This window comes from Rattus norvegicus, chromosome 8, assembly GCF_036323735.1.
Source record: "Rattus norvegicus strain BN/NHsdMcwi chromosome 8, GRCr8, whole genome shotgun sequence".
In the NCBI taxonomy this organism is placed as follows: Eukaryota; Metazoa; Chordata; class Mammalia; order Rodentia; family Muridae; genus Rattus; species Rattus norvegicus.
In genome coordinates this window covers 29,030,804-29,056,531 of record NC_086026.1, presented here as the reverse complement: position 1 = coordinate 29,056,531, position 25,728 = coordinate 29,030,804, and the positions used below count along the sequence as shown (strand labels likewise).

General features: G+C 43.6%; 1 protein-coding gene across 1 annotated transcript; it reads left to right on the top strand.

Annotated features, from left to right (window-relative positions):
* Positions 1 to 7,873: 7,873 nt before the first annotated feature.
* Positions 7,874 to 24,266, top strand: Zfp599 (zinc finger protein 599). Its single transcript, XM_006242700.5, has 5 exons — positions 7,874 to 8,059; positions 10,027 to 10,153; positions 16,040 to 16,132; positions 19,876 to 19,979; positions 21,080 to 24,266. Exons 1-5 carry the CDS (start codon positions 8,057 to 8,059, stop codon positions 22,403 to 22,405), a joined length of 1,653 nt encoding a protein of 550 aa, XP_006242762.2. The 5' UTR covers positions 7,874 to 8,056; the 3' UTR covers positions 22,406 to 24,266.
* Positions 24,267 to 25,728: the final 1,462 nt, after the last annotated feature.

The following is a 25,728-nucleotide window of genomic DNA, read 5'->3' as shown; positions in this document are numbered from 1 at the left end:
ACAGGCTATGACTCCAAGTTGAGTAACAAAACCATAGTCCCCGAACCCAGGTCCTCCTAAGTCTGGCAACAATTTTGTAAACTACCAAACTGTCTCTATTCTAGCCACCAACTTCCTCTTTCCAAAACATTATTAAATATTTGTTCCTTATTGTATGTATGATACAGCACTTTGTGATTTCTGCCTCCACCCTGGTGTTTCTGTAAGGCTGGAAGTGAGTCTGAAAGACCCCCAGAGAGGACCTTTCCCTCAGGAGGAGTCCCAAGCGCCCAATGACCGAGCCGAGTCCACTCGGATGCAATCAGCGAGAGGGTTTATTGGAAAACACAGGTACCTGCGGGCACACAGTCTCTTCGGAGGACTTGCGTGCCCAGCAGCTCCAGCATGGGGCTTTTATAGGGATTGGGGAAGCAGAAGCGGGCGTACAGAAGCAGATGCATAGTTACGGGGATTGGTGGATTCAAACGAGGCACATAGACATGTTCACATATGATTGGCTATTTCACATGATGAGGTAATAAGGTATAGCTACACACATTGGCAGGTTTGGGGCGTCCTGGATGTCGGGGGCTGGGGGCTTATCTCTTCCTGCCAGGTGGCCTGTGAGTCAGATCCGGTACTCCTGGTCTGTTCTGCATTCCTTTCCTTATCTTTATGGCTTGCCAGTCCTGCCTAGACAGTGTTTCCTGTGCTCCTTTATCTTTATGGCCTGCTAGTCCTGGCTGTAGGGCTTAGCCCTCGGTCTGTGGCCTTCTGGGGTTTATTCTTTTAATTTTGTATCTGTGGCCTTTTGGGGTTTATTCTTTTAATTTTGTATCTCCAAACCTAGAATTCGTATAATTCTCCTTTCAAGTCTTAACTACCAGGAGACATGAGAACGGAGTTTAATGCAAACGCAAAAGATTTATTTTCAGGCGCATCGGGATTGACCTTCAATCAGACCCTCGTGGCAAGTGACTAGAAGGCAACCCCAAATGACTATAACAAGCAGTTTTTATACTTTTTAGGGGTACAGGTTACATCAGCAAGGTTACAGTTTAAACTTATTGGCTAAACATATTGACCTTTGAATCTATTGGCTAGCAAGCATATGACATGCATTCGAACTCTATCTGGGACCAGAGGGTCAGGTGCCTATCAGTCAGTGCATTCTGTGGTTTTTCAAGAATGTCCCTGCTCCTCCCAAGAACTGTGGGTGGAGAATGTAACTTGGCCTAATCTTGACCTGAGGTGGTGGGTGTAAGGCTGGTGAAAGCCCTTAGGGTCCTTCCCTGGAACTCCATAACCTACCTACTTAATAGCTCTTACACTTCAGTAAGAACTAGGGTCCTTCATTTTGAGATTTTTTTATAGTGTCAAACAACTGTGTTTATACACTTAATTAATTACACCGCTGACAGCAGGTAAAGACACTATAGTAAGAGCAAAGGAGGAAGTCACATTATAAAAAAATTCCATGATTTCTCTTCATTGCTGCATATGTTGCTGTGTCCTCATTCAGCATAGTTAATAAAATATTTTCTCTCAAGATCATGCTTTGTTTTGTTCCCGAGTGGTATTTCTGATGGGAGGGCACCTTCACCTAGAAGAACAAATGATGGAAGTTGTTTATTACCATGTCCCTGTGCTCAGGAATGTGCCTGTGACAGTCAGAGGACACTTTTGCTAAGTCAGGTCTCTCCTTCCACCTTTACGTAGACCCTGGGCCTCAAAGTCGAGTTGTCAGGCTTGCCCATGAAGCCCCGAGACCCACTGAGTCATCTCGATGGCATCTGGATATCTCTCTATTTGAAAGTACAGTTTAGGGCTGGAGAGATGGCTCAGTGGTTAAGAGCACTGACTGCTCTTCCAGAGGTCTTAAGTTCAAATCCCAGCAACCACATGGTGGCTCACAACCATCTGTAATGGGATCCGATGCCCTCTTCTGGTGTGTCTGAAGACAAGAAACAGTGTACTCAAATACATAAAATAAGTAAATATTTTTTTAAAGAAAGAAAATACAGTTTAACCAGAGCTCAAATGGTAGCTAGCTGGAGGCCAAACAGACATTTGGAAGGAATTGGTTGAACAGAATTGAAAGCATGACTGTTTGGATTCCTCTATAGCCTTTGAGATCTCACCCTGGCTTGAGCTCTTGGATGAAGACATGGTACTTTGTGGAACCCTCACATAATTAGAGAATGAACCATAACCAGAGAGAGCGAGATGAGCATTTAAACTTTGTGCATAGCAATCACCTCCCCCACAAGTGCCCATCTTTTACTCCTGCACTTTGGATACAGGGGAAATGATGCCTCCATTTAACTTGAGGTCTATGTTTCACAAGGTTTGTATATTTCCCCAACAGGCCTTCTACATATGGGAAAACAAGAGTATTAACTACAAATGAAATGCTAATTTATCTCCCCTTCCCTGATACATTATAAAACAGAATATGTACTCAAAACTATTTGATTTCTATTTTCTTAAAAAGAATTAAAGCTCATAAACTGCTATACCTGCTATTTCACTACATGTTTTTTGTTTTTTTTTTTGGTTCTTTTTTTCGGAGCTGGGGACCGAACCCAGGGCCTTGCGCTTCCTAGGTAAGCGCTCTACCACTGAGCTAAATCCCCAGCCCCTCACTACATGTTTTAACAGGCATTAAAACCATTGGAGGCTCAGTAGTGGAAAGGTAAGATTTGGGGCTGGAGAGGTGTCTCAGTGGTTCAGATCACAAACCGCTCTTCCAGAGGACCCAAAATCAGCTTCTATAACCCAGAATGGGAACCTCAAAACTGTAACTGTACTTCTGTTCCCGGGGATGCCCTACATTGGCCTCCTCAAGCACTCAGATACAAAGATCGGTAGGTGATAGATAGATAGATAGATAGATAGATAGATAGATAGATAGATAGATAGATAGATAGAATTAAAACAACAAAAACCAGGGGTTGGGGATTTAGCTCAGTGGTAGAGCGCTTGCCTAGGAAGCACAAGGCCCTGGGTTCGGTCCCCAGCTCCGAAAAAAAAGAACCAAAAGAAAAAACAACAAAAACCAAATGCTATTTTACCCCCTTTTGTGTAAAAAGCATATCTCAATGTTCTAGCAGAGGTTCCAACCCAGTCACCTTTGAAGAGAGACCTATTCAGTTGGCTTGCTGACAGAAAGAACCCTATCGTGTCCTGTGAAAATAGTTTGTCAGCCATCTCTATACTCTATATGAAGTCAGGAAAAAACATGGAGAACAACAAACCCTGAGCAACTCGAGGAGTACAGAGCAGCTGGTGACCATAACCAGAGACACTCTGTGAATGTGACGGCAGCAGTCCAGGATGTGAATACACTGTAGCACTATCAGGACCTCGGGGCATTTAAAAAAAGTACGGCTGGAATCAGAGCCACTATATTGTGTTTATGTTAGAATAAGATCAAGAAAAGAAGAGAAGAGAAGAGAAAAGAAAAGAGAAAGCTCTCTTGTTCTATTCTGGTCTATCTTCAGGCTTGTACCACTCATGTAGTCATGGTAACTAATTTCTACAAATTAGCCCAGCAATTCTAAGGAAGCCAGGCCCTGTGTCTCTATAGTTTACTACATCCCTAACAGTAGGACATGGGGAAGCTCTTTGGAACAGAGGGTGAAGAAATATTCTCTGTGGGCCTGGAGAGATGACTCAACGGTTAGGAGCTCTGACTGCTCTTCCAGAAGTCCTGAGGTCAATTCCCAGCAACCACATGGTGGCTCACAGCCATCTGAAATGGGATCTGATGCCCTCTTCTGGTGTGTCTGAAGACAGCTACAGTGAACTTATATATAATAAATAAATCCTAAAAAAAAAAAAAAAAAGAAATATTCTCTGTGGAAGTATGGAGGAAGTATGCAGGAAGTAAGGAGGAAGTATGCAGGAAGTATGGAGGAAGTATGCAGGAAGTAAGGAGGAAGTATGCAGGAAGTAAGGAGGAAGTATGCAGGAAGTAAGGAGGAAGTATGCAGGAAGTAAGGAGGAAGTATGGAAGAGGACACATTCTACACAGTCATCAAAACCCATTGACGTATGTATGACAGTCCCAGTATTGCTGTAGTCAATTAAAATTACTAGGATTTTGAGAGAATTGCAGTAGATTCAAAATAAAGACAGATGGGCCTACTGTGTATGTACTACATGGCCATTGAGGAAGGAATGATGAGAGGTGTGAACTGAGCAAAGGAGAAACATATTCAGTAACTACACAAAGGGTACACTACCATCCGTGCTTTCTCATGAGGGTGAGAGTTAAGGATCCTGACAGCACTGTCTATGAAGTCCACAGCAGATTTCTGGAGCCTGCTTCACCACCATACCTGGGAGCCTTATATGCCCCTTTATATTTTGGAATCATCAGTAGGAATCCACATTGGTTTTAATTGAGATTGGAGACTAAAAGGGAAGTTACAACTGCAGACAGCAATAGCTGGAGAAACGTGGAAATCAGGGTCAGCACTAAGGGTGACAGCTTGGTTGAATCAGGCCTGAGGTACTAGGAGCTGCCCATCTTTGTCCTTTGAGTCATGGAGTGAGAAGCAGCAACACTTGATGCTCTGTGAGGAAGGTGAGTCTCTAAGTCCCTCTGAGCTGTGTGTCAACAGTGAGCGGTCTGGATGCCACCAAGGGGTCTGTCTGTCTTCTATCTTCAACCCCATGCACCTTCACACTTCTACCAGCCCCTCTCCCCCCCCCCCCCGTACCTAATTACATCATCACCTCAGCCACACGCTCCCTACAAATGCACCAAGCTCAGAATCTTTCTTTATTCTAAGTGTTCATAGCCACATTCTACTGTGTGGTGAGCCTTGAAAGCAGTGGGAGCCATAGTCAAACCTGGGCCTGTATCAGGTCTTAATGGATGATCTCATCCTACCCACCAATAGGAACTCAGTTTATTATCACAAGCTCTAGTCTCAAGGATCTAAGGGCTTTGGGCTACGGTGCTTCCTGTGATGTGGCCTGCCATCTAGGTGTACTGGTCCAGCTCTAAGCAGATACACTAGCCATTCCAGACAGCCTGTGGATAGCCATGTGATCACAGATGTAAAGTTCAGGGATCATTGTTTCCTTCCTCAGCTATGGGGTTTGTGTTGTCTCTTTAAGATGGGTTGTCATGTGGTCCAGGCTAACCTTGACGTTCCTATATAGCTGGGGGTGATCTTTAACTTTCTATCCTCCTGCCTCTACCAAACCAGTTAGTCTTAAGATTTCAGGCATGAACCACCACGCTCTGTATTATGACTGATTTTGGTTATCAACGTGACTGAATCTAGACCCAACTAAGCGCTCGGCACTCCCTTGAGGGCTTTTCTTGGTTGCATTATTTGAAGCTGGTTGATCCACCTTAAACGTGGATAGCACCTTCTAGCATCCCATTTAAAAGGACATGGAAGAGGGAAACTGTTTTTGCATTTTTGCCCTCATAATTGCTAGCAAGTTCCCCACCCTATTGTTGCAGATGTCTTCCTGGGCATTCCAGTGAAGACTGAAGACCAGCAGCTCTCTGGGGATCCTCCAGGTCCTCAGCTCCAGATGGAAACCACCCAGGGCTGACCAACATAATATGTATAATCCATGTAGCATAACTAATATCATTCTCAATTTTTTTTCCTTTTCTTTTTTTCAGAGCAGGGGACCGAACCCAGGGCCTTGTGCTTGCTAGGCAAGCGCTCTACCACTGAGCTAAATCCCCAACCCCATCATTCTCAATTTTGTGAGAGGTTTAAAATTTTGAATAGACTTAGTCCGCCAAGTTAAAATTTCTAAATTTTGTTTTGGGAATGGCTTTTGTGTTCTTCTGTGTTATGCTAATTGTGTGCAGAGCCTCATAAGCTACGTAAACCTTGTAAAGATTAATAGGTGTTGGATAATGTCTGCACACAATTACTTAATTTTTGAAACAGCTTTCCCCTTGTTCACTGTGGTTTTGAAAAGCCAATGTGCCAACATCCCGGAGAAGAGCTGCTCTGACAGACACAAACATGTTTAAGAACAAGTCAAGCAGAGTGGACTCCAGAGTACCTCAAGGAGCCATCTCTACACCTCAGATGCTTTAAGTAAGCCTAAGGGATTTCCTGGCACTAATTTCTCCATGTCTGTCAATTACACCTCCCCCAAGTGTGGGATCAAATCAGATCAACCAGGCATCCTGGGGCAAAGCCCCAGATAGAGAATCAGCAGTGTCAGAGACAAGGGGCAGGGACAGGACTCACAGTCGTACTGACAAGGTAACACTTGCCTGCAATCCCAGCACCTGGGACGCTGAAACAGGAGGATTGTAAGTTTGAGGTCAGCATGGGCTTCAGGATGAGACCTTGTCTCAAACCTGCAAGATGGAGTTCCTTGTGTCCACCCTTCCAAAGGAAACCAAAAGAGATTATTAAAAAAAAAATGGTTCTCAGGTGCGGCACCTGGCACTAAAAAACGTACCCTGACCTCATTCCTACTTTCGTTCTCTTCATCTTATTCATGTTTGTTTCAGACGTAGGCACGCTCCACCTCAAGACTGTGGTGTTAAACCAGCAAGTGCAGAATGCAATTAGCCTGGCAGAAAATTCTCTCTCTCTCATTCTCTCTCTCTCTCTCTCTCTCTCTCTCTCTCTCTGGAACTGGGGGAAATGTCACATCATTTATTGTCAGAAAAAATAAATTGTTCACTTATAGTCTGTTAGCCAAGAATCATTAAGACATAAAACACTTAACATTTGACCATTTCTATCCTTTTTTTTTTTTCCGGAGCTGGGGACCGAACCCAGGGCCTTGCGCTTGCTAGGCAAGCGCTCTACCACTGAGCTAAATCCCCAACCCACATTTGACCATTTCTAGTATTGAACAATGCTGTATATGCTTAAATTTTATCTCAAGGTATGTTTATTTCATACTACATAAACGTCTGTTTTTATAATCATAAAAAAGACTCTTGGGGCTGGGGATTTAGCTCAGTGGTAGAGCGCTTACCTAGGAAGCGCAAGGCCCTGGGTTCGGTCCCCAGCTCCGGGAAAAAAAAAAGAACCAAAAAAAAAAAAAAAAAAAAAACAAACAAACAAAAAAAAACCTCTTAAAAGACAGTCACAACCAGCCAGGATCCATCTTGGGTTTGAAAGCGATCTTAGAGTAAAGACAAACTCAGTTCCTTCCTATTTCAAGGATTGGACTGCGTCCCACCCTTAACCTTGCCTACAAATGGTTCTGTAGTCTGTTCCAGGAAAAGATGATCATGCTTTTGTTTCAAAAAGTTACTCTGACCAACTTGTTACATTTATGTTCTGCTTCTGTAACCCCGACCTGTCAAATCCTCCATTTGTAAACTCCCTGCTTCCGGATAATAAAAATCCCAATCTTCCCCGTGTCCAAATGCTGAACTCTTTCTTGAACCCTACCTTTGGGGAGAGACAGCCCGTGGACATGAATTTTTAAAAGCTTGCTTTAATTAATTAAAGGTCGATGATCTTCTCCAATTTGTGGAAATAACCGTAGCACACACTTTTTAATCCCTTCACTAGGAATTCAGAGGCAGGTGAATCTCTATGAGTTCGAGCCAGCCTAGTCTACATAATAAATTCCAGAGCAAGACTACATAGAGAGACTGTATTTCAGAAGAAAAAAAAAAGGCATGACACTGTTTCTATTTATAAATACTTACTAGATGATATAACCTTAAGTAGAAGGTTCTACTTAAATGTAAGGTTCTGTCTGGTCTTTCCACATGAAGCCCGGCCTTAAAATACAGCCAAGAACTTGTCAATCTTTTTAAATTCACCAATGGTTGGTGACATTTAGAGTCTGAGAAGGTGAGACGTGAAGCCTTGTCTCTGAGAACCTAGGTGACGACGAATGTCCAATCAGACACACAGACAGAGAGTAGGGGCGGGCTTTCAGTCTTGCGTAGTCCTGTTTCTGAATACCTGCGCCACTGTCCCACCTGCTCTCCATCTTGGGTCCTGTCCATGTATGTGTTCCGCGCTCGCCCAGAAGTTCGGAGAAGTCGCCGCGTGTCCCATTTCTCCACTGAGAACCACAGTGAGGGCTCTGGGTGTCCCGGAACCCTGAAATGGTGAGTCTGGCAGGTCCGGAAGCCCGAGCCTTTTTTGCCCGGCCGTGGGGTGGGGGCTGGGCGGGCTCCGCTTGTCCTGTCCGGTCTGAGGCCCCTGCAGAGACCCGAGCCCTGCTGCAACGCTTTCCGTAGCTCTGACTCAGAGCATGTCTCATGCTGGGCGGGAAGGGAAACCGTAACCCCAGTCGATCTGCTCTCCGTTGTCTCTGCACCTTGGCCCCACGTCTCTGTCCCCGATGGTTCCCGCCGTCCAGTTCCCTGAGACGCCATATCTGGGGTTTGGGGACAGTTCAGGCGATCCTGTCCCTGGGACGTCACGCTCTATTCCGTTTCCCAGGATCCTGGAACCCCATCTCTTTTTGGTATGAACTCTGTACCTACACCTAAGAAGCACCTACATTTTCTGTGTCGGCGTTGTGATTGATCTGTGTCACTGTGAACATGGATGTGAAACTTTCCCCTTTTTTTGGCAGCTGGGTCTCACTTTGTAGCCCTGGTTAGCCTAGAGCTCATTATGTAGACTGGACTAGCATCAAACTCATAGGGCTGGGATTAAAGGCGTGCTGTTTTGTTTTCGTTGAGACAGATTCTGATGTATCCCACCTTCTGTAGCTGAGGATGACCTTGGTCCTCTAATTTTCATTGAGGCCATTTTCTGACATTCAGATTTCTGTTCCTTTCGAAACATCCCAGCAGAGTGATTCCTGGGTCCTTTGGTAGTTCTATGTTCAAGGTTTTTGTTTGTTTGTTTGTTTGTTTTTGTTTATTTGTTTTGGTTTTTTTTGTTTGTTTGTTTTCCCTTTTTTCTTTTTTTTTTTTTTTTTTCGGAGCTGGGGACCGAACCCAGGGCCTTGCGCTTGCTAGGCAAGTGCTCTACCGCTGAGCTAAATCCCCAACACCTATGTTCAAGGTTTTAAAGAACTGTAATGTAAGTTTGTAAAATGTTTGCATTAACTTTTGTATTAAAAACAGCTGGAGAGGTGGCTCAGCAGTTAAGGGCACTGACTGCTCTTCCAGAGGTCCTGAGTTCAATTCCTAGCAACCACATGGTGGCTCACAACCATCTGTAATAGGATCTGGCGCCCTCTTCTGGTGTGTCTGAAGACAGCGACAGTGTACTTATATAATAAATAAATAAATCTTAACAAAAAAGAACAGAATACAAGGCTTCCCTCTTTAGCATGCCTGTTTTCTCTCAAGCACTTTAATTTGTCTCTGTTTTCTTTTCTTTCTTTTTTTTTTTTTTTAAATAAAAATGTGTTTAGAGTTTAGGAGTCCTGCTCTCTGATGCATTCAATATCTTGGAGTCTGTTAGAATTCAAGCTGCCAACAGCCATTGGAAGAGAGCCCCCAAGTGTTTGCCTGTGAATAGTCAGAGTTCTGTTTTTCCACCCGTTTCCACATCCCAAATGAAGATCAGGTCAGGGACGCAGTTACACACTCTTTTCTTCTTTTGAGATCCAGGAAGATATCTTTATTTCCAGAGCTCTGGGCTTTTCCGTATTCAATAAACGCTTTTAAAACTGATATCATGGGGTTGGGGATTTAGCTCAGTGGTAGAGCCGCTTGCCTAGAAAGCGCAAGGCCCTGGGTTCGGTCCCCATCTCCAAAAAAAAAAAAAAAAAAAAAAAAGAAAAGAAAGAAAGAAAAAAGAAAAACAAAAACAAAACAAAACAAAAAAAAAACCTGAAGTCATTTGGTGCTTGGGCCAACAACTCCTTCCAGGAAGTGGCAGATACCAGATTGTAATTGGGGAAGCCTGGGAACAGCTGTCTGTATTGAAATCCTTCAGAAAACTCCAGCCATGTTTTCTGACATCGTTACAGAGCTGAGTTTTCTTTCTCCCATGAGACAAATCAAATGTCACCTGCTATGAGACCCTGGTATGACACATAGAGAGTAGGGTGGACCCCACTTTCTGTTCCAAAAACTGAAGGATTGGGCTGAAGAGAAACCTGTCATTCCAGGGGTTGGTGTCATTCGAGGACGTAGCTGTGGACTTCACCTTGGAGGAGTGGCAGGACCTGAATGCTGCCCAGAGGACCCTGTACAGGGACGTGATGCTGGAGAACTACAGGAGCCTAGTGTTCCTGGGTGAGTCCGAATCCTAGAACTCTCAGTAGCAGTTACTTGCTCCTTTACTTGGTAGGATGAATCATTGTGAACCTAATCCTAATTCTGTATTATACATTTCAGTAGACACATTGTAATAGCAGAAGGGCTTTTGAGAAACAGTGTCTTTTTGCAGTGTACTTACTTAGTTCATAATGATCAGATGAAGTTAAGAAATAAATTTATCAGGAGCTGGGGATTTAGCTCAGTGGTAGAGCACTTACCTAGGAAGCGCAAGGCCCTGGGTTCGGTCCCCAGCTCCGGAAAAAAAAAGAACCAAAAAAAAAAAAAAAAGAAATAAATTTATCAGCTAGGGCATTGTTCCTTCCACTTGTGAACATTTAAAACTTCTCTGATAATATTTTGAAGGATTTAATGGCTTCCAATCATACACGTATTGCTGTCCTGTACAATATAAGCAGCTCATTCCATCCACGTACATCCCAGAAAATTCCACTCATGGTTTCTCTGCCCCCTCATGTGTTTTCCAGACTCCAGAGTAAACATGGCTCTCACCTCTACTTTTCTGCTGTAGTCTTTATCTTGGAGCTTGGATAAGATACAGGCCTGTGGGTGCACACTCATTTCACTGATGTCTTTGACTGTTCTGGGAAAATATAGAGTAAACAATGTGGAGGCCCCTCCTACTGTTCAGTGAGCTTATATGTTATGGAAATGAATGTCTCGTTAAATGAGTACTTTAACATATATTTTCTTATTCTGTGAGTTGATTTCGTCTATTAACTGCTTGCTTTTCTGGATGTATGATTTTGAGGTTGATATCTTCTTATGTGTCCTGTTGTTCACATGTATTAATGAAAACACTGTCTTCATCATTGCCTCAAAATGTTGTCTGTATACTCTAGGCGCTTCATGGTTTTCAAGTCACCTATTTAATTTTTTAGTCGACTTCTTTTATGGTGGCAATGAGGCGTCCATTACCTATCTTTTCTTACCCTGTTTCTTACCATGGTGGCTTATATATGAGACTTATTCCTTCTGACTGAGTTCGTGAGACTTGTTGAAAATCAGGTGGTGGGTGGATTAGCGGTCCAAAGCACTGACGGAACGTTGGAGACAAATATTTCTTTTAAAAGCATAAAGGTCTGCCTTTGCTTGTGGTATTGTTTTTAGTTCATTTGTCTTAGGGTAACAGAGGCATTTTTATTGAAAAGTCTGAACTGCCTATTTAATGTTTTCCACCCATGAGGGCACCCATGGACTCGAGCTGTTTCGCTTAGGTGCTGCTGTTCCTGTAGGGGCATGAGCACAGCCATTGCGGTCGTCTTAGCCGCCATCTTGGCCTTTCTGTGGCACGCTGTGACTGAGCTTCCCTTAACTTCCGGTTTCTGAATCCTCTTGGCTGTGAAATCAGCAGGAGACCTACCTGCCAGTGCCAGCCACTGGGATTTGACTGCCTGGTGGACCCTTTAAGCTTCTTCTCACTGCCCCCTTTTTTGAGGTGCTTTTTCTTCTGAGGAGAACAAACTAGTTTATCTGCCCAGGATTTCTCTTTTCGAACTCGGCTTTGGTAAGCCAGCCAGGTGTGGTTGCACACGCCTTTAATCCCAGCTCTTGGGAGGCAGAGACTGGAGGATTACTGTGAGTTCCAGGCCAGCCTGGTCTACAGAGTGAGTTCCAAGACAGCCAGGACTACACAGAGAAACACCATCTTAAAGAAAAGAAAAGCATGTTGGAGTGCTGGGAGAAACTGCACATTTCCGTCTTCACACAAGAACAGAGAAAGATGAGGAGGAGCCTGGCCTTCTGGGGTGTAAGAACATTGTGCAAAAATTGCTCATACCACTACAGCCAGAAAGTAGAGAGATGGGGCTGATATTCCTTTTAAGGTGGTTCCCCATGACATTATTTCTTACAAATAGATTCCAGAAAATGGAGACCATGTTATTAATGCCTGATCTTTGGAGGACATTTTAGGTCCAAAACATAACACTAAATATACAAGGTTTTCTATTTAGATTGTCCATTGTGTTCCATCTGTTTATATGTCCCTTGTTATACTAGGACCTCGCACTTTTGGTTCCTATCTCTGTAGAAAGCTTTGAAGGTTGGTCTTGCGAAGACTTCAAATTTATTGTGACAAGGTTGTTGTCACGATTGTAGTCTTTGGTATTGTTCAGACACTAAGACATCCTTTTTTATGCTCTCAAGATGATGATTTGGGGCTGGAGAGATGGCTCAGTGGTTAGGAGCTCTGACTGCTCTTCCAGAGGTCCTGAGTTCAATCCCCTACAACCACATGGTGGCTCACAACCATCTGTAATGGGATCTGATGCCCTCTTCTGGTGTGTCTGAAGACAGTGACAGTGTACTCATATACATAAAATAAATGAATAAAAATTTAAGAAAAATGATAATTTTATTGAATCTGTGATTTTAAGTACTGTGGCCTTTTGGACAGTATTAATTCTTCTGATCACAAAAGATCCTGTATTTAGTGCCCAGGTTGGCAAAAGATAAATACAAACAAATGACCAGTGTTTTGTATTTTAAAGGAAGGCCGTGCAGCCTGTGCACATGCAAGCATCCTCTGGTGCTCAGCTTTGTTACACAAACACATGCTTGCATGCCCACACACAGGGATCATACCGTGGCCCAGGCCTTTCTGGAAACTGACATTCTCTCTTTTGGTTCTTACTTTTGGTTTTCGAGTTTTCTTTTTATTCATCTTACATCCTGGTGGCCCCCATCACTCCTCCCTTCCCAGTCCCATCCTTACAAACCCCTCTCTTCTCCTTAGAGAAGGGGAAGCCCTCCTTGGGTACACCCCACCCTAGGACATTCGGTCTCCATAGGCCTAAGGGTATCCTCTCCCACTGAGGTAAAACCAGGCAGTCCACTTATGGGGAAGGATTCCAGTGGCAAGCAACCGAGTCAGAGACAGGCTCCTCTCCAATAGGTAGGGGACCCACACAAAGACGTACATCTGCTACAAATGTATGGGGGGCCCAAGTCAAGCCCCTGCATGTTCTTTGGTTGGTGGTTTGGTCTCCATGAATTCCCCATGGGACCAGGTTAGTTGGCTCTGTGGGTCTTCTTGTGTTCTTAATCCCTCCAGCTCACTTAATTCTACCCCTCACTCTTCCACACAAGACTCCCCTAGCACCACCTGAGGCTTGGCTGTGGGTCTCTGCATCTGTTTTCATAAGCAGGTGGGAGAAGCGTCTCAGGAGACAGTTATCCTAGGCTCCTATCAGCAAGCATAGCTGAGTATCAATAGTGTCAGGGATTCTCTGTCTTACTTGGGATGGATGTCACGTTGGGCCAGTCATTGACTGGCCATTCCTTTAATCTCTGCTCTGTCTTTATCTCTGTACATCTGGTAGGCAGGACAAATTTTGGGTCTCAGGTTTGTGGGCAGCTTGTAGTTTCCCCTCCCTCACTGGAAGTCTCACCTGGTTACAGGAGGTGGCCACTTCAGGCTGCTTATCCACCTCTGGTAGAAATCTTCACTAGGGTCACCCCCATCCCAGGTCTCCAGCTAGTCCTAGGGATGCTCCCCACTGATTCCCATTCTCACTCCCAGTCCTCTCCCACATCCTGTCCCCACACCTGATTCCCATTCCCCTCCTCATGCCCTCTCCCACCCAGTTCCTTCCTGCCCAGCACGGATGACTATTTTGTTTCCCCTCTGAGTAAGATTCATGAATTCTGCCTTGGGACCTCCTTATCCAGTTTTTTTGGGTCTGTGGATTGTAGTATGGTTGTACTTCATGGCCAATGCCCACTTATAAGTGAGTAACACCATATACATCTTTCTGGGTTTGGGTTACCTCACTCAGGATATTTTCTAGTTCCATCCCATCCATTTGCCTGAAGAATTCATGCTTTCTTTGTTTTCATAGCTGAATAGTATTCCATTGTATTGATGTACCACATTTTCTTTCTTTGTTCCTCAAAGGAGGGACATCTGGGTTCTGTCTAGTTTCTGGCTATTACAAATAAAGCTGCTGTGAGCATAGTTGCGCAAGTGTCCTTGTGGTATAATAGGGCATCTTTTGGTTGTATGCCCAGGGGTGGTTTAGCTGGGTCTTGGGGTAGAACTATTCCCAATTTTCTGAAAAACTGCCAAATCAATTTCCACAGTGGTTATACCACTGTGCAATCCCACCAGTAATGGAGGAGTGTTCTTGCTCTGTATCCTTGACAGCTCATGCTTGGAGTTTTTAAACTTACCCATTCTAATCTCAGAGTCATTTTGATTTGCATTTTTCTGATGATTAAAGACATTGAACAAGTTTAAGTGCTTCTTGGCCATTAGAGAGCCCCACTGAAAATTCTCTGTTTAGCTAAGTACCCAATTTTTAAATTGGGTTATTTGGTTTTTTGGTGTCTAATATCTTAGTCCTCTGTCAGATATAGGGTTGGTAAAGATCTTTTCCCATTTTATCGACAGCTATTTTGTCCTATTGATGGTTTCTTGTATGCTGTATTTCTCTAGGCTGGGAACATTTTCTTCTCTGATTTTGTTGCAATATTTTCTTTTCCTTGGAGCTGGAACTCTTCACCTTTTTCTAATCCTATTCTTGGGTTAGGTCTTTTCATGGTATCCCAGATTTCCTGGATGTTTTTTGTCAAGAATTTTTTAGATTTAACATTTTCTTTGATTGATGCATCAAATTCTTCTATTGTGTCTTCTATCCTTGAAATTCTGTCTTCCATGTCTTATATTGTCTTGCTGATGCTTGCATCTCTCAATTCTGTTTTCTTCCCTAGGTTTTCCATCTCCAGGATTTCCCCAGTTTGTGCTTTCTTTACTGCTTCTATTTCCATTTTCAGGTCTTGAACAGTTGTATTTATTTCCTTTACTTTTTTAAAGGTATTTTTTTAAAGAGATTTATTTGTTTTCTTTAAAGGTCTCCACCTGTTTGATTATATTTTTCTGTATTTCTTAAGGGATTTATTCATTTCGTCTTTTTTTTTTTTTTTTTTTTTTTTATTAACTTGAGTATTTCTTATTTACATTTCGAGTGTTATTCCCTTTCCCGGTTTACGGGCCAACATCCCCCTAACCTCTCCCCCTCCCCTTCTATATGGGTGTTCCCCTCCCCATCCTCCCCCCATTGCCGCCCTCCCCACAACAATCACGTTCACTGGGGGGTTCAGTCTTAGCAGCACCCAGGGCTTCCCCTTCCACTGATGCTCTTGCTAGGATATTCAATGCTACCTATGAGGTCAGAGTCCAGGGTCAGTCCATGTATAGTCTTTTTTTTGGGGGGGGGTTCTTTTTTTTGGAGCTGGGGACCAAACCCAGGGCCTTGTGCTTCCTAGGTAAGCGCTCTACCACTGAGCTAAATCCCCAGCCCCCCATATATAGTCTTTAGGTAGTGGCTTAGTCCCTGGAATATTCATTTCCTCTTTAAAAGGCCCCTATCTTTATAAGATTGAATTTAAGGCCATTTTCTTGTGCTTTGATTGTGTTAGGATATCCAGGGCTTACTCTAGTAAGATAGCTGTGGTCTGAAGTTGTCATATTGCCCTGGCTGTCCCTGGATGTTCCTGTACGATTCTGGTTCTGCAGGTCTGATGAAGGCTGGCAGAGGTGGTGGGACCGTGGAGCTCCAGGGATCAAGGCAGCTGGGCGTGCCCCAGAGGGCCTGGTGGGCGGGGGAATGGGTGCAGGAAGGAATCTCCACTTCTGTTTTCTTAAAAGCCACCAAGTTATGTTATTTATGGTGCAGTTTAATGACCCCGAAGATAGTATTCCAGTCAACAAATACCGAGTAAACTCCACCAAAAGTTTCTAATCACTGATCACAGCACCGTTTATGAATTGGAGCTATTCATGCTTTTTATAGACCTGACTCGGCACTCTGGCATCATCTGTCTGTTCTTTCATACTTACAGGGCACTGTATGAACAAACCTGAGTTGATCTTCAAGTTGGAGCAAGGACTTGGGCCATGGAATGTAGCAGAAGCCTCGGGCAGGAGCCTCCCAGGTCAGTGAAGGCAAGGAAGGTCGGCAGGAAGAAAGTTCATCCGCCATTGCCCATGTTGAGCTTTCTTTACCTACTTTTATCAAAACCCACTCCTGATGAATGAGTTCCACTCCTAGAATTAACACCGGCACAAAGAACATGTTCAATATTAGCTTAGTAAACCAGGAAGCCTCTAATGTGGAAGAAAACATTCCTGATTTCTAATAGCAGCCCTTAATGTAAGTAATTTCAACTTTCCAGTCAGGTCATACACAAATGTGGTGGTTTGAATATGGTTGGCCCATGATGTCACTATTAGAAGAGGTGGCCTTCCTGGAGGAGGTGTAACCTTGTTAGAGGAAGTGTGTCACTGTTGGGGAGGGTTTTGGGATCCCCTCCTATGGCTCATGTTCTGCCCAGTGCAGAAGAGAGCCTCCTGTTGGCGGCCTACAGATCAAGATATAAAACTCTTGGCTTCTCCAGCACCATGTCTGCTTGGATGCTGTCATGCTCCCCACCATGATGATAATGGACTGAGCCTCTGAAACATTAGGTTTTCTTATAATAATAATTGAAGCATATGAAAAGCTGAAGTAAGTTTGTTTGTTATGAAACTATGAGCTATATCATGGCGAGATCTCAGATGTAAATATATATATACCCTGAAGATTTGTGAACCAATGTTTTTAAAAAATAACACTCCTCTCAAAGTGCCAATTTACGTTAATTCAGTATTCCACTCCTGAATAATAAACTACGCTGACAAGGCCAGAAGTAACAAGATTGAAACTATGTTTCGTGCTCAAAGAAGAGTATCTGCTTTAATGGGAGCAGCGATACAGTGTTCATTCTTTCTCTTCTTTCCTTTAAAATAAAGTTTAAAGTGAGAGTGGTGGTAAATGCCTTTAACCTCAGCACTCTGAATTTGAGGCTGGTTTCCTCTCCACAGTGAGTTTCCGGTCAGTAAAAACTGCCCAGAAGCTCATGGACCAGTACAGCGGGAATAAGGAGAAACTGCTCAACGGTGGCTTAATTAGTTTCTTATTAGTTTCTATTGCTTGAAGAGATGCCATGAACACATCAACTCTTACTGTAGAGGAAAACATTTAGTTGGTACTGCCTAACAGTTCAGCGGTTTCATCCATCATCATGGCGGGAAGCACGGTAGTACACGGTACCTGCAGGTCGACAGGGTGCTGGAGAGCCAGGCAACTGAGAACTCTACACATGGATTTGCACCAGGGACAGAGTGCCACACTAGGCCTAGCATGAGCATCTGAGACCTCAAACCCTGCCCCAGTGACACACTTCCTATAAGAATGTCACACCTACTCCAACAAAGCTACACCTCCCGATGGGTCTATTGGGGACATTTCCTTTAAACCACCACAATGAAATAGGAGAAAAGAACTAACTCCTGAAATTAGTCTTCTGACTTCCAAACACACACACATTCACACACACAGACACACACACTCTCACACACAGACACACACAGACATACACACACACTCACACAGACACACAGGCACACAAATACACTCTCACACACAGACACACACACACACAGACACTCTCACACACAGACACACACACACTCACACACAGACACAGACACACACTCACACAGACACACACACTCACATACTCACAGACACACACACTCACACACACACACACACACACACACACACACACACACACACACACACACACACACGTTGATAATGTACAGTTGTCCATTCACTCAGGAAGTTTTTTATTTGTTTTTCTCTAAAATGGGAAATAGAACTACTGAACGTGGCAGATGTCCTTCACCTGTCTATATACATGGTGGAGTTAAAATAAGGGACAGAGCAGATAAACCTGTAGGCCCACGTTTACTAAGAAATTACAATAACCAAGGTATGTTATCATCATTAGACTCACAGATGACTTGTTATATAAAAGTGTGTGGGGGTTGGGGATTTGGCTCAGTGGTAGAGCGCTTGCCTAGCAACCGCAAGGACCTGGGTTCGGTCCCCAGCTCCGAAAAAAAAAAGAAAAAAAAAAAAAGAAAAAAAAAAGAAAAAACAAACAAACAAATAAAAGTGTGTGATTCAGCCTTCAATAAGAATTAGGCCATGCCTCCCTCTTCTCGGAGAACAGGGGGAAGAGAAGGGGGAGGAGCTGGGTGGGGAGGGAGGTGATCAGGATGTAAAGTCAATAAACAAATAAATTAATGGAAGAAAGTATATATATTTTTCTTAAAACCTCAAAGATATATGTGTGTATATGTGTGTGAATATATAGGTATATATGTTTATATAATGCATTTCTTTTTTTTTTTTTTTTTTTTTTTTTTTTTGGTTCTTTTTTTCGGAGCTGGGGACCGAACCCAGGGCCTTGCGCTTCCTAGGTAAGCGCTCTACCACTGAGCTAAGTCCCCAGCCCCTAATGCATTTCTTTATATATAAATAAACCTTTAAAAAATGAAAAGAGGGGGTTGGGGATTTGGCTCAGTGGCAGAGCGCTTGCCTAGGAAGCGCAAGGCCCTGGGTTCGGTCCCCAGCTCCGAAAAAAAAAAAAAAAAGAACCAAAAAAAAAAATATATTAAAAAAAAAAATGAAAAGAATGTGTTTAAAAAATAGTAATAAATATGTCCATGGACTTCCAGAAACATGGATAGGAGTACACTTTATCACGTAAGGTGAAATAGGTTAGAACTGAAATGGGAAAGTTGTGTTCTGTATCATGGGCGAAGGCGAAGCCAAGAATGCAGAATTGGGCACACAGTAGGAGAAACAAACCTGCCGAAGGGGACGACCCGCCGAGTGTGTTGTACAATTAATCTGGTATGAGTGAGTTTCTGTACTTGGGAGGCAGAGGCAGGTGGCCATCCAGGTCTACATAGCGAGTTCCAGGCCAGCTACAGTGAGTCGGCGAGACCTTGGCTCCATATATACTGTTTCTATTCAAAAATGTCACCCATGAGCAAGAAAAATGCACTTGCACAATAAACTGCTGGCTATTTTACTTTTAATAAAAAAAAATTATCATTGCTTTGGAAAGTAAAGCAGTCCAGAAGGTGGAGGAGCTGGGTAACCGAGAGCAAAGAGGATTTGGCAGAGGGCGTCTTCTACTTCTAGAGGAAGATGCTCTTCGTAACAAAACCCACGGAGTGGTATTCTATTGCTTTCACCCAGTGTAAAGTAAGGCATTTTAAATACATACGTAGGAATGTTTTTTCCGACTTAGGGGCAAGAGCATTTGACTATACCTACACTCTCTGTAGACCTTAAAAATAAGCCTATTTGACATGTGAATGAGGGTGCTGTAGATGACCTTGTATGTACAGTTAATATCCAATATCCTAGGGAAATGGAGAAACCAGGAAACAGCAGATGAGACTCACCTAAAACCGACAAAGGGGAGCAGCTCATCCTGTGCTTTACCAGAAGGCAAGGCAGCAAGACACATCACCAGCGTATAGTGTAGTCGCCTCACCTGTTACGTGAATCCGTGAAGTTCTAACATGTTTACACTTATTACTAGTCAATATTATTTTACAGCTATCATGAGGAAAAAGAAGCCCAGTTTATTTTAGAATGGCATAAAGAAGACTGATGTGGGGTTGGGGATTTAGCTCAGTGGTAGAGCGCTTGCCTAGCAAGCACAAGGCCCTGGGTTTGGTCCCCACCTCTGAAAAAAAAGAAAAGGAAAAAAAAAAAAGAAGAAGACTGATGTGTGATTCGTTGATAAGGACATTTTTATTCTAATTTTAGATGTTCATGTATTGACTGAACCAATTGGGACCAGCCAGAAAAGTCACAAAGTGTGTGTGTGGCAAGGTAGAACCACCCAACACAAGGCATCGAGTGAAAAGATTGTAAGTAAAACATTAAATTTGGGCACTTGACTTAATCCAAACCTGGCCATAAATAGGGGAACTTCTCTCCCATAAGAATGTTATGGGTGTCTGGCAAGAAGCCTCAGTGGGCAGAGCACCTTGTATCTATCGTTAATATTGTAGAGAAATGGAGAAACCAGGAAACAGCAGGTGAAATTCACTTAAAACCTACAGACAAATGTGAACAGCTCCTTGGGTAGACTCCTTGCAAACACAAGGACCTAAGCTTGATCCTCAGAACCCATGAAAAAGCTGCATGTGGCCACAGGCAGCTGATGTCCCAGTGCTCAGAAGAATGGGGAAGAAGGATGTCTAGGACTTCAGGACATCAAAACTATCCAAGTCAACAATCTTCTCCTTTAGTGAGAGACCCTTTCTCAAAAGATATGGTGGAGAGTGATTGAGAAAGGCACCTGATCTCAGCCTCTAGTCTCTTCTTGCAGACACACACTCATGTGCATGCACACTTGTGCACCAACAGACACACATGTGCAAACATGGATGTACTCTCCCCCACACTTACAAATACTCAACCCAGGCAACAATGTGCTGTTCCTCAATATTTAGTCTCATAAATTACAGAGGAGAGAATAACCCAAAGTTTTTTATTTATTTATTCATTTCACATCCTGATGGCAGCCCCCCCTCTCCCCTCAGTCTCTCCCACCCCCTTTCCCCACTCCCCCCTTCTCTTTTCAGAGCAATTGGCAAACCTCTCTTGCATCAAAAGAAAGATGTCTTCTTTTCCATCACAGCAAAGCTTCAGTGTATTTGACCAGGGCTATCATTCTACACTAACTCGATGTTAGTTACATCAAGTAACACAGAGTGAAGTGTCATTTTAAAGATGTTATAGTAAATTCAGTAATAAGTGACACTTATATACATAGCCCAAGACACAGAACATGTGACGTTATCTAACCGCTATTAATCTATTTAGGATTCTGTCCTATCCTACTGAGTTGACTCAGTAGACAAAGTGTGTACATGTGAGAAATGCAAGAGTGACTGGGGGAACAAAAGCTAGGAAAAGTCCTGTCTGCAGATATGAGAAATATAACAAATTCTTTTATTTCAAGGCAGAGCTAAAGGAGCAACAGAAGAAGGTCCATCGAGGGTCAAAAACCTGTGTAAGGGAAGCCCATGGGAAGACGTTCTGTCAGAAGTCCCAGTGCACGGGGATTCAGTTGTTTCCTATGGGTCAGACAGCTCTCCGTTACAAGACTAAAGGTCAGAGACCTCACGAAGAGATGAGCCATGAGTATGAGGAATGCAGGACAAGCATCTTCCAGAACTCACAAGATACAGTATGTCAGAAAACTCTTAAAGACATAAGGCTCTGTGGATGTACAGAGTGTGAGAAAGCTTTCTCTCCCAACACACAGCACACAAGTCACCCAAGAACTCATGTACGTAAGAGGCCCTATACATGTAAGGAATGTGAGAAAGCCTTCTGCTCTCAGAGAAAACTTAATTTACATCAAATAGTTCATACAGGTGAGAAGCCCTATGAGTGTCCAGAATGCGCGAAAGCCTTCTCTCACAAGGCATACCTCACTCAGCATCAGAAAATTCACATGAGCAAGAAGCCTTACACATGCGCTGAATGTGGGAAAGCCTTCTACCGCTTAGCGCACCTTACACTGCATCAGAGAACTCACACGAACGAGAGGCCTTACGATTGTACGGAATGCCAAAAATCTTTCCACTGCCGGTCACACCTTACTCTACATCAGCGAACTCACACGGGCGAGAGGGCTTTTGAGTGCATGGAATGTGGGAAATCTTTCTACTACAAGGCACACCTAACTCGACATCAGAGGATTCATACCAACGAGAAGCCCTTTGAATGTGTAGAGTGTGAGAAATTCTTCTACTGCCAGTCAGACCTCACTGTGCATCAACGATCTCACACAGGTGAGAAGCCCTATGAATGTACGGAGTGTGGGAAAGCCTTCTACAAGAAGTCAAAACTCACTCTACATCAGAGGAATCATATAGGCGAGAAGCCTTACGCATGCACAGACTGTGAGAAGGTTTTCTATTGCAAATCACACCTCACTCTACATCAGATAATACATACAGATGATCACCCATATATATGTACAGAATGTGGAAAATGTTTCTACTATAAGTCACAACTCGTTGTCCATGGAAGAACTCACACAGGTGACAGGCCCTACAAATGCGGAGAATGTGGGAAAGGTTTCTCCCGCAAGCCACACCTCATTCGACATCAAAGCATAGCTCACTCAGATAAGAATAATCAAAGCATAACTCACACAGATAAGAACAGTTTGAATGTAGCAAATGTGAGAAAGGCTTCTGCTGCAAGCCACGGCTCACTTTACATCAGTGAACGGGAGCATGTGGCAAGCATTTTGAAAGAGAAGAATGCAGGATAGCTTTATACTTCAAGGCACAAGTAGCAGCAGTGGACAACTCGGATGAAGAGCCCTGTGAATGGGAAGAATGAGAAAACTTCATACTCCAAGGCTGTGAAAAACAACTCTGAAAACATGAGTTCAAAATACATAGTTTCTGAAAATATAAAGATGTAATATGAATTATAGGAGGGGCTTCACAAACCTGAATGAACACAGGCAGCTGCACTATGACCCAGCTTGTCAGAAAGATACAAAGGCAGGCAGATTCCTGAGTTCAAGGTCAGCCAGGGACAGCAAGGATAGGTTCCGGTGAGGTAGGAATGGTATTCTCAGGACCAGATCCCACCCAGCTAAAGTTACTGTCTGTGCTTAACAAAGACAGGCAGATCTCTGAATTCATTTGCAATGTTTAAAGGAAAGAAAAAGAAATGTACTTTAAGAATCAAGGGTCTGGAGTCTGTCAGGGGATGCTGATTCATGAGATAATCAAAAGGGAACTTGGAGTAATGACTGAACTGATATGTAAATAAAATATTGGTCTACAAGAGTTATCCAGAGTTTTTAGTATTGGTTTCAAGCAAGAGAGAGCTGCCTTGAGCAAAGGGCTGTCTGTCACCTTGTACCCCATGATTGACTTTGAGTTATTTTTTTTTCTTCTTTTTTCTTTTTTTTTTTGGAGCTGGGGACCGAACCCAGGGCCTTGCGCTCGCTAGGCAAGCGCTCTACCACTGAGCTAAATCCCCAACCCCGACTTTGAGTTATTTTTATTCTTTTCAAATACCCCTTCTCTCAGGAACCCCTCTCTAAGCTGAGGCTGGTGCTTGGCAAAGAGGACCCAAGTTGGGTTTCCAGGTCCACTGCTACCAGGAACACCTTGAATCTCCTTTGCAATTAAGGAAGGTAGCTGAGGCCAGGCATGTGGCTGGGGTGTCCCTGGCATGGAAGTCCAGAGAGGCTATTCTGTGAGAATGAGAAGGGGAAGCCTGGATTGCCTAGATACTCCAAGAGGTCAGAGATGTCAGACCTGTGGGATACCTGCCGAGGAAAGCTGCTACCAGGGAGTGGAACCAGCCCAGGAGAAAGAAATTTGTTGCAGTCAACACAGCTGAAAGGAGTTGGAGATCTGAAGAGCCCTTTGACATCAGACACGAGTTAGAGTCTGGATGGAGTTGGCTCAGCTGGTTTTCAGCCTTGCTTTGGTCCAGGGTTTCCTCGCCGTGCTCCCTTGCCTGTTTTGGAACATAAATGTATATCCTGGGCCATGATATCTTGGAAATATATGATCTGCTTTTTTATTTTGATTTTTATAGGGGATTACAGTTATGGGATCGCATGAAATCTCAGAAGAGACTTTGAACTTCGGACTTTTAAAACATTGTTGGGACTTTTTGAAGTTGGACTAAACACATTTTGCATTAGGTTTTGGTTACAAGCCTATGGGGGGGGGGGCGGGTAGTAGAATGTGGTAGTTTGAATAGGTATGCTCCCCTCCCCCCCATCCTCAGTGGCCTCAAAGCCTTGATAATCATGATCTCTTGGGAAGCTGCACAAGTCCCTGTCTCAGAAAACAAAGGTAGAGCTGGCTCAATAGTTAAGAGAATAAATGTTCTTCCAGAGGATCTGGCTTCTATTTCCAGTGCCCACATTACACTTAACATGTCTAACTCCAGTTCTAAATCAACACCTCTTGCTGGCCTCTGCCAGCAATGTACACATGTGGTCTACAGACATCCATGCTGGTAAAATACCCATACGTGTAAAATAAAAATAAATCTAAAAAAAAAAAAGTAAAATTATTAAGGAAGCGTAACAAGTCATGAGATGTGAATAAATGGAAAGTTTTAAAAAGCAAAAATAAATAAAGTATTTCCTGGTCTGAGATGTAGGTCCCTAAATGTCCCCACAGGCACAAACATTTGAGCCCTGGGCCCCAGCTGCTGGTACTGTCTACGGGAGGTTACAGAGCCATGCAAGGTTCAGCCTTACTGGAGAAAACACATAAGGCAGGCTTTAAGGCATACAGCCCATCTCCACGTGTTCGCTCTGCTTCCTGCATGTGCTTGAAGTACGCACTCTCAGCTTCCTGTTCCTGCACTTGCAGCCATGTCTCTCCAACACGATATACTCTTATCCCTCAGGAACCAGAAGATAAAAGCAACCCGTCCTTGTTCCACATTGCTTTTTGTCATAGTATTTTATCATAGCAACAGAATGGTAACTGATACCCATCCCTGAGGAAGGCACAGGCATAATGTCATAGGGAAAACAAATAGGTAAGTCGAAATCGATGTAAAGGTTTTAAGAGTTGAAATGGCAAGGGTGGAAGGGGTGAAGAGATGGCTGAGTGGTTAGGGACTCAAACTGTACTTAGAGAGGACCTGAGTTCAATCCCCAGCTCATGTCTGGGCGTTTCCCTAGAGGTTCTTACAATTTAGCATCTTGCGATTAGGTACATCGTATGCAAGAATATAGGAAAGGACAACAGTGTCCCCTGTGTGTCTCCCAGGTGGAGCTTCATGGGAACTGACCAGAGCCATCAAAGACTAGCTGTGTGGTTTTCTCAGAGCTCTGTCCACTTAGCTGGTCAGCTAAGCTACCTTTTATCCAGATATCTGCCCCCTCTTCCTTCATCCATGGTGTTCCCAACCTCAGCGTTTTGGGTTTTTTTGTTTTTGTTTTTCTGTCTGTGTTAAGAGTGACTGGAGTCACTCTCATCCCTCTCCTTCTATCTTGTTATCTGCCTTTCTTTGTAGTTTCTCACTATACTGAGTTTGAGGCCAGCCTGGTCTACAGAGCGAGTTCCAGGACAGCGAGGAATACACAGAAACCCTGTCTTGAGAGAGAGAAAAAACAAAAGTAACTGGAGGCCAGAAGTTTGATTTGGGGGCGGGTGAGTGGGAGGAACCTTCCAGGTGAGGCAGAACTTCAGACTCTCTTGTTCAACTTTGAGGCATTGGCTATGTGAATGCAGACGGATAGTACTGTGGAGAGGAACAGAGTCCTTTCTGATAAAAATCATTTGCAGGTAGATTAAAAACACACCCTGGAATGAGCCTGACCAAAGAAAAGGAAGACTCCTTATAACAAAGAATTTGAGGGGTTGGGGATCTAGCTCAGTGGTAGAGCGCTTGCCTAGCAAGCACAAGGCCCTGGGTTTGGTCCCCAGCTCCGAAAAAAAGAAAAGAAAAAAAAAAAAAAAGAATTTGAAACACTGAAGGAGGAAATTGAAGAAGGTAGTAAAAACTGGATGCCCCTGCATCAGAAGAGTTAGTGTCTTGTAAATTACCATCCTCTCTAAAGCAATCATACATCTGAGAAAGAGCTTTTTCAATATACAGTGC

Coding starts and splice junctions, on each gene's coding strand:
- Zfp599 (XM_006242700.5), top strand. Junction 10,154..16,039: donor CAGGAGCCTAGTGTTCCTGG/GTGAGTCCGAAT, acceptor TCATACTTACAG/GGCACTGTATGAACAAACCT. Junction 16,133..19,875: donor CTCGGGCAGGAGCCTCCCAG/GTCAGTGAAGGC, acceptor TTCTAATTTTAG/ATGTTCATGTATTGACTGAA.